The 14,914-nt window shown below is 37.5% G+C and overlaps 1 protein-coding gene across 2 annotated transcripts in view; it reads right to left on the bottom strand.

The window, feature by feature from the left end:
- PTPN3 (protein tyrosine phosphatase, non-receptor type 3) overlaps positions 1–14,914 on the bottom strand; it is a 113,194-nt gene that overhangs the window by 45,580 nt on the left and 52,700 nt on the right. The window contains exons 12-13 of one of the 2 annotated variants that reach the window (XM_026087775.1): positions 5,466–5,600; positions 4,718–4,894 (exon numbers count right to left, since the gene is read on the bottom strand). In XM_026087775.1, the coding sequence (XP_025943560.1) occupies positions 4,718–4,894; positions 5,466–5,600 (312 nt within the window). The remainder of the gene's footprint in view (positions 1–4,717; positions 4,895–5,465; positions 5,601–14,914) is intronic. The other variant, XM_026087776.1, reaches the window with a different exon arrangement.

The raw sequence follows: 14,914 nt of genomic DNA, 5'->3' as shown, positions 1-14,914 counted from the left end.
TCAGGACAGCAGATGGTCAGGATGGGTTGATGCCAAGTAGCCTGTTGGTATGGCGCAAACATCATTGAGCCCCTCCCCAAATTAAAGCAGCTTTTCAGAGGAGATAACTTCAGAAATATTATATCYGCATAATATAATTTATTTTATATATTAAAAGGAAAGCCACAAGCCTTTATATCCATAACTCTTCCCTAATGTATACCTCAAGGTTTAGGAACTTCTGAAGACATGTAACCTGACAGAATAAATGTACTAAGTAGGTAGCAGTAGTGCTTTCATGAAGAAAATGTTAATCCCCCAAAAAGCAAAACATCTTCAGTGAAACTGAAGTCAAGACTAGGGAAAGACAATTTTAACTAAAACGTATTCATCAAACAAGTGCACTTACTAATTAGTATGTTTTATACAGACATTATTTTCAAATTCATTTTAAAAAGACAAAATAGTACTAGCATGTGTGCACATATGTAGGCATGGGGTAAATACAAGTTTAAAAAAAATTTAAAGACCTTTCAAGACTGGTTTAGATACAGTGAATTCAACATACAGCCAGAAGATAGACTATATTACCTGTTCTGAACTGGTGAGGCACAGCAAAAATAAAAGGTGTGGCATGACACGCAAAGCAGTCTACTAGACTTCAGAAGGCTCAGTGTGGACTTCACATGTTAGTTAGTGTTAATTTTTCAGTAGTTGTAGTAGCCAGATGAGATGGACAACAGCACAGCAACAAAGAAGAGAAAGAAGCGACAGTAAAGCTTGCTTCACTGGAACTGGAAAGGTTGGAAAACCCTGGGCTAAAGTCTTCTTGAAGTCCTCTCCAGCACTGTCTTTGATGACAGTTTTTGTATGTAGCTGTGATTTGAGATGGCTTGGCTTAGACAGGCAAACCTATTCATTCCCTGTGAATGAAGCTCTAAATTTAATATAATGTTAATTTGGGATTAGAGCAATTTTTTGTCTAAAATACACATGTAATAAATAGCCCCAATCTTTTCTACAGAGTCTAATTTGAGAGAGAAAACTACTTCTTTTGATCATGCCTGGGCTACAAATTGTACTTGAACATGGAGTTCCTTAGACAATTTGGGCAGCAGAAGCAGCCTAGCCACAGCAACACACAACTCACTCACAAGCTTACCCTGTTTTTCTGTAGTTTAGATATGTGCACAATTTGCTCTAATTTTTAAGTTTCCTTCTTCCTTTTTTCCTTTTTCTTTTTTCCTTTTTTCAAAAATTGCAGCCTGTAGGATGTACCTCCTAAAGTTCAGTTAGGAGGCAGAATGTTCACACAAAGTACATATTTTAAAACCACTGTGTTCTTAAGAGAAAGAGTACAATAATCAAATGACAAAGTATTCTTGGCCTYCATCTCCCATACCAATACTTAAAGTATTTAAAGTGAAATACAGTTCTAGGTATTGATGTATCGATACAGTGCTACGTATTTAGAGAAATGGAAGAAGAAATGAAAGATAAAGTTAATTGATACATTTTAAGCACTTCTAAACTAAGAACTGTTCTCCATAACTACTTCTATAAACTGTACTGTTTTCTAGAAACAAAAGACAAATTGATTGATTCCCTTAAATAATTAAACACAGCAGGGAAGAAAATCAATTATTAAGAGAATAATTATGCTTGGTATTATCAGGAGAAAAAATCTTTATAGAGAAATAAGTGCAGGTGTATGTGTTTTGCCATCAGTATTAGCTTCTACAATTCCAGTATCCACCAAGATTTGAAATGTGCCTTGGTAGGATTAAGTACACAGTGGGTTTTGTCATATGAATTTTATCTGCACATTTGTCTTAAAAAAACACTACCRCCCCAGCGTATCACAGTTTTGACTTGCTCATTTAGTGAAAAGGACTTAAGACACCACCCTGGGCCTGAAGTGAAACAGGTGAAAACAATCCTGTTCCCTTTCCCCCCCCACCTCCAAATGTTCATGGCAGCCTGAAAAATAGAGAAGAGCTATATCCTGTGCTAACTGCACCTTGCACAGTTCTGACCTTCAGATAGATTAAACTACAGCGATGTAAACCTACTATTATATGTTTCTAATTAAAATTTGAGATATGAGACACAACAATTCAGGCATTAAATGTGAGCATCTTGCAGTTGTACACTAGCAACCCTCCACAGTTGTTTCAGAATTCTTTTCCATATCAAATATATCCATTAATGACAATTAGCATTAACTAGCACCTTTATTGTAATCTCAAACAACAGGTTAGACAGTAGAAAAAGAGCTATCTACATTCTCTAAAACTAACTATATTAGAAGGACTCTCAGCCCTCATTTAAGGAAAAGAAAAAAGATTTGCATTTTCAGTATTTTTTCATAGCATGCTTCAATTAGGACAATTCAAGTCTACAGAAGACAAGCAGAGCAAAAATGGTTAAGACAGCTTTAAAAGGCTTACCAGCATGGGCCGAAGTGTTTTATATTTAATATCTAAAAACTCTTGATGTGTGGCAAGAGTCCAGGATAAATGTTGGCCAGTAACTAATTTTGAAGATACATAAGTTATTTTTTTTTTCCTTACAAAACATATTCAGCTGAGAGATTAAGTTTCCTTCTTTCATTAAAGCATTCAGAGAAAGAAAGATTTTTGTATACAGGTATATACTGAATTTTACTCTACATCTTTCAAAAGAGGGAGTGGAGCCAAGTAATGACAGATAAAGGAATATGCAAGAGAAAAGTTGGAACATAGACTAAAATAAATTGTTGAAAATTTCAGTGGAGAGAAGTAACATTCTTTTGATCTATAAGGTTACTATATCACCTCAAACACTAAAGATGAAACTATTTACGACCACTTCATTTCACAAAAATCTAACAGCCAAAGGATGATTCATTCTACATGCCATGTTCGACTCCCCAAACACACACCTCTAATTTATATTCAGCAGATTTATGCAAGAAGTTTTTCAGTTATCTGCATAGCATCAGATATTTAAATATATCCAAGAATCAAGAAAATGCTGGAGATAAGACTTGCGTAAAACTAGGTTTATGTAAGGTAGTAATAACAGTAATCATCATCTCCACAGTGAGTGATACAACTCAGATACAGCATAACCATTTAGTGTTCAGAAAAAAATTACAAAGAAATGTGCTATTTTCAAATTGAGAACACCCTATTTTCACTGTCTGAGAAATGCCATAAAACAGGCTTTCCCACTCCCTCTCATTTGGCATAGGAAAGGTGAAACAGGAAGGAAAAAACTGCAGGGGAAGAAAAGAAGAAGGAAAATAAAAGAAAACAAACAGCAATGTACTAACTGGAACAGAAGAACAAAAGCAGGACACAATCTACACAGTACACAGAGTGGTAACTTTGTTTTCTTTCTACAGCTTCCGCTCTCATCGTCTCCTGGCATTTTTTATTCACAAAATACTTCTGAGCATGTATAATTTGCCCATAAATCTCAAAACACAGGAAAGACAAGGCTTCCTACCTATGACTATTCATAACATCTAGAAGCATCACATTTATTAGTTATTTTAGCCATTACTGACACCGCTAGCCCTAACATTCACCTGACATCCAGTCAGAAGTGTAGAAAAACATACAGTTTCAAAGAACACAGTGACAAATTCCAAGTACGCGTGCAACGTCTTAATTTTTCCCTTCTTTCCTAGTAACCTTTTTGCTGCAACATAGTAACGATATTGCCATCTTGAAATAGCAAGGAAACACATTTAAATTCAGAATGTACAGCTACAGCTAGTAATAGGGTACGTGTGTGTATGTGTACATGTGTGTGCACATTCACTTAAATTCACTGCTACTGAGATAGGTGATTCACATCACCTTCCATTAATACATTGCTTCTCAAAGTACACCCTGCCCTACAATTACTAGGGATCACCAGAAGCCATTTTCCCTTCATAACTTCATAAAGAAACCCGCGTTTTAATACATGGTATTCTCCCCAGCTGAAAGTTTTGAAGTAGCTCCATTTTGGTTTTGAGACTGATCAACCAATGATTTGCTGGACAGGGACCTGATACATTTATTATTTCTGAAGATAACATTGTGCATATAAAATGAGAAATGCTGTTGTAAGATACAAGCGAAGATGCGCATACAATGAAATGTATGAGCGGACAACCAACCAGTGCACAAAGATAGAAGGTTCAAGTCCTGGATAGAAACCCAGCAGCACTCAGAACACTGTGGGCAAGATCAAAGTTTGTCCTTGAGAAGAGGAGCAAAAGTGTCTAAAGGCAAAAACTTGAGACTGCATTTGGAGAGAGTGGCAGTGTATTCTCTGAAGAAAGAGATGGATGACTGCCAGCAGTATCTTCTGTGTTTACTCAAATGCAGGAACTCTTTCAACTCATCTGGAGCTGACAATGTGGTACATAAGTAAACTCTTCAAGGAGTTCAGTAAGGCCTCCCAAAAAGAACAGGAGAAGTTTGTGGTGGGAAAGGGTTGCATTATCTAGGATTTTACAGATATGAAGAAGTATGTCTTAAAATCTCTCATTTACTAAGGCTTTTTCAAAGTGAGGGGTTAGTTGGTTTTTAACGTCATTTTTGTATCACAGTGGCTGCAGTTTAGCTATTTGTCAAAATTAAGCTTATGAAAACATAAAACTGTTTGAACTCTTGATTATCATCACCTACTTTGCTTTTATACTAAAGCCATTTTTATTTAAATCAAAATGAGCAATGAATTGTTTTACAGAAGTCCTTACCTCCTCTGTGGACTACGGTTCTGGGAGAACTCTGAATCACTATCCTTTGATGCTGGAGAGCCCTTGTAAGTATAAAAAACATCCTCCGTTTCAGTAATATAGGTAATTTCATTTGTAAGGTTATCTACAGATGAGTGTCGTGGCTTACGAATCTCATGACGCAGTCTAGGACTCCGCCTTAAAAAAAAGGAACACGAACATCAGACGGTAGGTCAGAACCACTTGTAAAACCTTTTCAAAAGTAACTATCTACCCTATTGAAATCTATGTCCTGAAATCTTCATGAGATGCCAATAGCACTCACTTTGAACAACAGACACATCACTTTAAATAAGCAATTTTTAAATATTGTGTATGATATACATGTCATCGTACATTACCAAGTTCACTACAATAAACTGATTGCTATTTTTCCTCTAAAATGATATGTATTCCTCTTAAAGTTAAAATCATAGGATAATTCAGGTTGGAAGGGACCTATGGAGGTCATCTAGTCCAAATTCTTGAGCTCACAGCAGTCTATCCAGACTGTAACATCTTATGATACAAGAATAGTGTGGCAGACAGTGTCAAAGCTTGCCGAAGTTGAGAAGCAATACCCACTGTTGTTCCATCATCATATACATTATCAAAATATTAACAGTTTTTAAATATATATTTATATACTACATAATTCATCTGCTAGGGAACATATAATTAGAAAAGGTAGTGGGCTGGAAGGTGGGGGAAAGGCTGAAACTTGATTTACCAGTTAGGGGTAACAGGAGGTGATTGAGAAGGAAGGCTTTTGGTCTCTAGATGCTCAACAGATAAAGATCTCCTCATAGATGGGTTCCAAACCATCCCACCTATAACTTTTCTGCAGTACTGGCTGTTTACAGACCTGAAGAGAAACAAAAATAAAAACCTGATGTGAATTATTCTGCATAGAAAACTTAAAATAAAATCAAATATGCTTACTAAAGTCAATTTCATACTTCATATTTAACCTTTCATAGCCTTAACGACTGAGAAGGCATCATAGAACCCAGGAGAAGAAAAACACAATACATTTTCTTCATATTAGCTACGTTCTTGATTTAGAAATTCATACAAAAAATTGCAAGTTCTTTATTCCCTTATTTTGCAAATCAAGCTCATTTGCAAATCAAGCACAGTCTAATTATTATATCTAATAAGCCACAATTTTAAATACTGATACTGCTTTTATTAAAGGTGGTAATTTTGTCACCTTAAGCCCGACACATAATAGCCCGATTCTGTAACATTTATTTACATATGATGTCCCCTAATCAAATGGGAATTACATAGAGCTAAGATTAGCAAACTAGGGCAATACTTTTAGGAGTTTAACTCTTAAATATCTGTTCAGATGTTATATAATGGAATGTATACATACCAAGTCACATATTCCAATTCAAGTTGTAGCTATTAAACAATACACTTAAAACAATACTGACACAACCAAATTAGTCATTCTCAGCACTGTGTGAAAGTGTCTTATTTTGCTGGATTTTTTTTTATTTTTTTTAAATAGACTATTTTCTTCAACAGTAGTGGGTCACAGCTATTAATTTTTCTTCCTTTCCAGAAGGAAGCCTCATATGCTCTTAATGTAGCTTATTGTGTCAAGGAATCAGGCAGGATCAGAAGAAAATACTTAAAAATATACATATACATATATCTTCAGTAACCATTGCAACAGTGATACACATTTAAGGGTGAGTCATGAAGACATATTCCTACACTTCTACGAAGTTGCTAGAACAATAATGTAATCTAAGTTACACAGGGGTAACAAGTGTGATTTGGATTAGTTCCAAACATAGGTAATGCTAAGTTTGCCATTGAGAAACACGAATTTGTTGCATCTGAAATGAACAAAGAGCCATCTTAATGCTGTGTGACTGGAAAGCAAGGATTTCCTGAATTCCAGTAGCACTGAAGAAATGAGCTCCTGCTCCTTAAAACTAGTAAGTCATTCAGAAGAGACAGAGGAATCCCACTATCTCTATGAGTTGACCTGAGTGCTAACATGAAGCTCTTCTCTTAAATAAATACATAACAAATCCAATTTTCTCAGCCAACAAGGTCACGCTAAATCTGGGTTCTGTACAAGATTCCTAGATTTTTGCAAAAAATATCCCTGCATTGTACTAATTTTCTTGTTTTATTAGCAAAATATTTTATTCTCCTTTATTCTCCCCCATGTAGAGTCAGGATAGTCCAGTAAACTACATTTCAGTTCTCTTCTGCATACTACACACTAAGGTGTGCAGTTAGAGATGATCTGTTACATATACACAAAAATACAAGGAAATTATTTTAATAAGCATGGTGCAAAGAGAGATGGTGGCTGGAAATTACCTCATTCTGGCTCTGGCAGCTTACAAAACTTGAGGATTTGCACCTCTGCCTCCAAGTTATTCAAAAACTGAGGTTAATATATAAACTGCTGCTGATGTTAAGATGCTTGAGTGCATCTTCCCCTGGCATACAACACTAGCCAGAAAAAGCTGAATAAACAGTTTCATCCAGATAAAATTTAGTATTTATCTGCTTTCTTGAATTCTGTTCTATATCAATGCTCTATACTTTAGCTCATCTCTGTTGCATCTGTTCATTTCTTACCAAAATAGTTGTTTCAACTGCAGTTTAAAACTTGATATTAGGTTCACATGAATAAGATGTTTGGAAGCGGAACACTTAACTTACATTGAATCCTTTGATCTTAAAGGCAGTCTTTCAAGTTAACAACTCCACTTATTACATTTGATCATTTTGATTGACAGATTATTAAAAAGGTTACATAATAGAAAACAAAAGCAGACTTGATATTTGAAAATTTGGATTTTTTTTTTTTTAAACAGAGAACTTTGTATACAAATATAGCCATAAACATGAACTCTTGATAGTAATGGACTAATCTTCTTTAGAACCCATGGCTATTACCCTTTTTGTACAATTTGATTTGCTCGCATTATTACTGAAATTAAGGCCATGTGCACTCTAATAGCTCTGGCCTGAATCTCAGACTGACAAGAGTTCTAGTGGCCAGTCCTACCTTAGATAAAAGCCATGTGTTTAGCAACTATTACTTTTTGAGTAGAAAACAGCAAAACTCTTAATGTTTGTTGAATTAGGATAAGTTGATTTAATAGAGGCTTTTATATTTGATAAAAACTTTAATTACTTGGAAAATTGGCAAATCTCTACATTTCTTTTCATGGTGAATTTACTGATGGAAACCTTAAAGTTGAAGTGTACTCATTAAGCATGCTTACTTCTTGCACAAGGAGAAAGCAGCCTATTTAAGAGATTCAGTAAAAAACTTAATCAGCATATATTATATCCTCATGAAACCAACCAGTTCAGGATTGCATCCAGCTGCCAAGAAGCTATGAGAGAAAAGCTGAAATTATTTTCCACTATCTGCCCAGCTTGAGATATAAATGGGGATTCAATTTCACCAGGAAATTTGCAACTGTTTTCTCTTAAAAAGCCTCACCTTCATAACAAGGACTCTATGACTAGTTCTTACATTAGAATATGAAACACTTAAGGTGACAAATACGTCAACCTATGAGGAAAAAAAAACCCTTATTATACCCATATTAGCAGTGACTTGCTCAAGCAGCTCAAGACCTGCTTATTAACAAACCTAAGCCAGTAAGTTTAGTACCTGGCTAGCATGAGGTTAACTTTAGGGCTGCCATGTCTCCTACAAAGATAGGTTCTGTAGTAGATGAGACCCATAGCCCTATCATCATCCAAAAGGTGATCTGTGACCTTCACAACAGATTTCAATCAATCAAAAGCCATTAATGACCCTTCATTCCATTTGCAGAAGTTATATAAATGCACAAATTCACAGCATAGACCAGTACCTGAGAAAGTTTCACTGTGAGGATGTAGTCAGAGATCTTTATAGCTTGATACAACCATGTTTGGTAGGAAGGACAGTTTAAAGGATTCCCTTGTGCATATCCCTCCTTACTTATGCATCCGTATTCACACAGAGCCATTTGCTGCCCTTCACTTCTGGCAGTAAAACTGTTCGTTAATCCCTGCTACAATGCTAATTACAAAGGTGACCTGGGTAAAAATAACCTTTTCTGAGAGTTATTTTTAACCCAATTGTGTTTAAGAAAATGGAGGGAAAAAACAGGAAATTCAGTATGTTCTGTTGGCACTGAACTGTGCGCCTGATAAACRTGGTTCAAATATAAGCAAAATATTCTAGGCCTTTCCTGCTAAAACTCTTAATGGGGTAACAATTCACTAACAGCTTAACAGGAGTATTTTAACCATCTATTTGCTGCCTCAGCAAATAAAAACTACACTGGCGGATTTTCCATTTCCAGAAGGAAGCCACATTTGCGTGGTGCATCGCTTATAAGAACAAGCCATCAGAGAGATCTAACATGCAAAGGGAAATGACATTCCCCGTGTCTGGTTCTTGTGACAAGAACCTGACAATGTAAGGGTGGCATCAGAACTAGAACCTCAGCTAGAAAAGCAACCAAAGGCTTACTAGTGGAATTATACAGAATGAAAGAAATTTTTAAAGTTGATCCAAGTCTAGATAGACAATTTTACATAAATCTCTTCCCATGGCATTCCACAGTGCAGGCATAGAGATAAGCTGCTCATCCTCAAGTTTATGGCCATGGGATTTCTCGTCAGAGAAAAGCAACAATTTGTTAGTTACAGAGAAACCACCTTTGCCTCATTAAGTCTCGAGCTGTAAATAATGGGTGGCTGGGATAGAATATGTGGGGAAAATGCTACATATTCTGGCCTTTCGAAAGTCTTCCTTGTGCATTTCCCTTTGGTCACTCCAGAAGACAAGACGTTAGCCTAAAAGGCCTTTTGGTCTGTCCCTGTATGAACTGCCCTATACTTATGCCCAGATATAATAGCCAGTATATAAAGCAGCTATTAACAGAGGTGGAAACTCTGCACAATTATCTTGAAAAAGATATTAAGCTCTACATTACATACTACTGAGGAGCAAGGATGTCCCTTTGGCAAAGTAAGTAGTTACAAAACTCATGTCTTCTACCCTCACCCTAAAGGTGATTGAAGATACCATTAATAACCGCATTAAAACAGACTGAGACTACATTTACAAATGTTACTAGCCTAATATGGTATTGAAGTAAGAGTTACAGCATACAGTGTTTTGCTACTTATGGTCTATTACACAGCAAATAGATTTTTAGAACAGAAGTCATGAAAACCAAAAGCATAACTTAGGGTTTTCATGATTTTTTGCAGGACAGAGGCACATTAACAGCTTCTGAGTTTGTTTACTACAGAGCTGAAATTTCTCAGTTTTACATAGATGTGGATGTTTTTCATGCCTACACTAAACCTTAAACATGCTTTGCATTGTACTGCTTTTTGTTTATAGGAAAAAAAGCAACCCACAGCTCTCATTTGATATTCTGAAGTCTTTTAAGTATCTTGTTTTAAACAAATTAGTTCCTTTATCTTCTAAATGTGTGCTTTTAAAGCTTCTTCCAGTTTAAAATAAGAAAAGAAGAAAAACCTATCTCAAAGAATTCCACATATTTTGTATTAATCAACTTTCCTTTTTACAAGTACCTGTTCACATGAGTCTTCCAATGCAGGTGACTTCTGAGGTGCAACATAACTAGGGTGATGGAAGTCAGAGCCTATTTAAAACCTGATCACAGAATTGCTTTAACAATATATGCTCTGGATGTTTCTGTTACAGCATATAACAGAAAGGATTTCTTCAACTCCAAGTAGCAGCTCTTCAGATGTCAAATATGAGGACATTTCTCAGCAAACATACCGAGAGGTTGCCTTTCTGCAATGGGCTGTAATATTACATAAGGTGACAGTTCCTTGCTCCCACCCATTACTGAGGTTAACCAGGGGGGTGGGGGAGGGAGTATATTTTCTGCTTTTCAGCAAGGTATGAAAATGAACATAAAAGAGGTTATTCAGTGTTTGCTCCTAAAAGGTAGAATGAAGTTACCTCAGAATCTGGGAGACATGATTCAGCTTGTCCTTAAAAATAAGGCTTACAGGTGATATATACAATTTATACAACTCAGCAGACTAATTTAAGTGGAATTCCACCTCTGCCTTAGCTAGGAGAATCTAGAAGGGGCACAATATATGTGAATAAGAGACTGTATGAAGGAGTTGCAGGAGCTCAACTATCTGAACTGATAAAATAATTGCCAGTGTATCGGCCTCACATGAGTGTAAGAATACATTGCAAGAAAGCTATGCTACAAATTCCAGAGGAATAACCCCCTTCAAAGCTGACAGAAGTTGGATAAACAGAATTATTGTAACCAAGTATACTTCCAGGGTCTTTTTAGCTTGATGAGAAACCTTGCTCCCTTTCATGAGGGAGCATACAGCATGCCTTTTTTTCAGTTGAGTAGCTTCCACATGAACTCAGAGACACCCCTGAAAAAGAACATGGAAGCCTGTGTGTCTGTTACAACATGCCACAGTGACAAACAGGTGGTAACAAGAAGGTAACAATTTCCAAAATTGGACAGAGGGAGAAAAGAAAATGACTTTGAAAGTGACTGTTTTGCACCTCTTCCTACATCTTTTGAGAAGATAATTTGCTGAGTGACAGTGACCAAGCTGATGATAAGGACTACACAGTCTGACAAAATTACTGTCACTTCACATATACCTGGGCACCTTTGATGGTAAAGGTTGTAGTTATCTCTGTCTCAGTTAAATCACAAGTTTCATGCTTGTTGCTGGCACATTTAAGACCAAAAACTGCACAATTATGGAGAACATCCTTAACCTGGTGGAAGATTTCACAAAGAACAGTGAAATCCCCCAGTTCTCCCTAGAGATTTCCAAAGACAGCCTACGTAGCCAACTTCCCACTGATAATGCCTCTGAATGAGAAACTACTTGGAAAAAAAAAAATTATCAACTGACTCAATTCAACAATGACAATTTTGTATGCTACAGACTATTGAGAAATTGCCACAGTAAATTTGTAAGAAATCAAATGTTTGGTAAAAACTGGAATGATACTAAACTGGTACATTCTGGAAATGATGCTGCTTTCTTTCCTAAGATGACAAGGGTTATGCAATACCTGTGTCTTCACGTGCATACACACAGTTTTTGAATCTCTTTGCAGATCTGATAGAGAGATAAAGTTCTTCAGGAAATAACATTTCTACAAGCTTTGCAAAAGTAACCTCCTCAATACACTCACTAAAGGGACCCATAAAGGAGCTTATCCTCAAAACACAGATCTGTAAAAAAAAAAATCACAAGATTAGGTTGCTGTTCATGCAACTACTTGTTTTGAATTGCTTCAGCTACAATCTAGTGCTAGGTGAAAATATAGAAATTCCACCGCAGTAGAAGACACAATATTTTATCCACCTTCTTATTGTTGGATGAACCTAATGGGTTAACTGGCTTCATTTACAAGGAATACTACTCTCTTAGGTGTGAATTTCTGCAGGATTGAAAGAGACTATCAATCAAAGCAACAAGAGAATATCAAAAGCTAGCCAGACACCCAGGAATCACCACAGTCACAGAAACTATTTGAAATAAGACAACATTATTCAAAAGTTGAGCTTTGTCCGAATAGAAGAAAGAGAATCAAAATCTGACAAGTTAAAGCCCAATTAAACAGTTAAGAGAACACACTGCAAAGAAGGGGGGGGGGAAGGAAATCAATAAAATACTTTCCCAAAATGCATCAGAATTGAGCAGCTTGTAGTCTGTAGAGTATATGATAATCAAAGGACTAAAAGACACCCAAATCCCCACATTCAGAGAAGATAATGACAGAAGTGTTGTGAGGGTTTTTTTTGTTTGTTTTTTTAAATTCACTGCTTAGAAAGATTTGCATATGTCCCATGACAGAATCTTTCTTTTTGAAGGACACATATTTGTAGCTGAACTGATAGACGAAACAAACAAATCAACATAATGAAAAAAAAAAATCACCAGAGTTGAAACTCATCTAGAAAATCTAAAAACCTCTAGGATGAAATAGTTGAACTATTTTAACATAACTTTTCACTTCAATCTATTGATTTAATCTACTCAAGATTTCAGAAAGGCATTTGACAAAGTCCCTGAAGATCGTAAAGAAACTAAGGAGCTAGGGCACAGAAAACTCACTTAGATTACTTGTTCACTTGTGACATAAAACAGAGAGCAGAAATAAATGGCTTAGCTTTATAGTGATGAAACTTCATCAATGAAGTCTCACGAAGATATTGCAGAATCACAGAATGGTTGAGGTTGGAAGGGACTTTCAAAGATTATCTAGTCCAACCCCCCTGCTCAAGCAGGGTCACCTAGAGCACATTGCACAGGACCCTGTCCAGATAGCTTCTGAGTATCTCTAAGGATGGAGACTCCACAACCTCTCTGGGCAACCTCTTCCAGTGCTCTATCACCCTCACAGGAAAAAAGTTCTTCCTCATGTTCAGACATGTTCCTGTGTTTCTGTTTGTGCCCGTTGCCTCCTGTCCTGTCACTGGACACCACTGAGAAGAGTCTGGCCCTGTCCTCTTGACACCCTCCCTTCAGATACCTGTAAACATTGATGCAATCACCCTTTAGTCTTGTGTTCTCCAGGCTGAACAGGCCCAGCTCTCTCAGCCTTTCCTCTGAGGAGAAATGCTCCAGTCCCTTCATCATCTTAGTAGTCTATCACTGGACTCTCTCCAGTAGCTCCATGTCTCTTTTGTATTGGGAAGCCCAGAACTGGGCGCAGCACTCCAGGCATGGCCTCACCAGGGCTGGATCACCTCCCTCAACTTGCTGGCAATGTTCTGCCTAATGCAGCCCAGGATAYCATTGGCCTTCTTGGCCACAAGGGCACATTGCTGCTGGCTCATGCTTAACTTGGTGTCCACCAGCACTCCCAAGTCCTTCTCTGCAGAGCTGCTTTCCAGCAGGTCAGCCTCCAGCCTTTACTGGTGCATGGGGTTATTCTTCCCTAGGTGCAGGACCCTGCACTTGCCTTTGTTGAACTTCAGGAGGTTCCTCTCTGCCCACCTCTCCAGCCTGTCCAGATCTCTCTGAATGGCAGCACAGCCCTCCCTTCTGGGGTATCAGCCACTCCTCCCAGTTTTGTATCGTCAGCAAACTTGCTGAGGGTGCACTCTGTGCCTTCATCCAGGTCACTGATGAAGAAGTTGATTCCTGGGAAACACCGCTAGCTACAGGCCTCCAACTAGACTTCGTGCCACTGATCACAACCCTCTGAGCTCTGCCATTCAGCCAGTTCTCAATCCACCTCACTGTCCACTCATCTCGCCCGTACTTCCTCAGCTTGCCTATGAGGATGTTATGGGAGACAGTGTTAAAAGCCTTGCTGAAGTCAAAGTAGACAACATCCACTGCTCTCCCCTCATCTACCCAGCCAGTCATCCCATCATAGAAGGCTATGACATTGGTATATGCTAGGGGCTCTTCTGTTCAGCATATTCACAAGTCATCTAGAGAAAAGGATGAACAGTAAGGAAGTTTACTGAAGATAATTAAATCACACAGGATGGCAAAAACGAATGCTGATTGTGAAGAAATGCAGGACATTACGTTATCAAGTGACTACACAATAAACTGGTTGATGAAATTTCATGAAGTTCGCACCCAATTGGTGCATATTGGAAAGAACAATTCCAACTTCATATAGCAAAATGACAGACTCTGAACTACTGCCTTCAAGGAACTAGATCTTAGATATCATTATGAAACTACCAGCTCAATGACTAGCAGAGGTCAACGAGGGAAATAAAAAGTAGGAAGCCTCATGAAAGTGGTATCTTGAACATTATGGACAGCTCTTTCAGCCACCACCAGGCCCCAGTCATCTGGTCACAAAGTAGAGGTGAACTGGGAAGATAAAGTCTGACAAGGATGATCAAAAGTATGGAAAAGATTTTTGTATAAGCAAATAAACAGACTAAGTAGTCTTTCTCTTTAAAAAAAATCACTGGGGTAGGATAAGACAGTGCTAAGGGTCACAAATGAATTAAGAAGCAAACGTTCATCTGCCATCACACTCAAGCACCACAGAATCACTGAGGTTGGAAGGAACTTCTGGAGATCATCTAGTCCAACCCCCCTGCTCAAGCAGGGTCACCTAGAGCACATTGCACAGGATTGCATCCAGGTGGGTTTTGAATATCTCCAGAGAAGGAG

This window comes from Apteryx rowi, unplaced genomic scaffold, assembly GCF_003343035.1.
Source record: "Apteryx rowi isolate R43461 unplaced genomic scaffold, aptRow1 scaffold_730, whole genome shotgun sequence".
In the NCBI taxonomy this organism is placed as follows: domain Eukaryota; kingdom Metazoa; phylum Chordata; class Aves; order Apterygiformes; family Apterygidae; genus Apteryx; species Apteryx rowi.
This window is presented reverse-complemented; position numbering and strand designations above follow the sequence as displayed.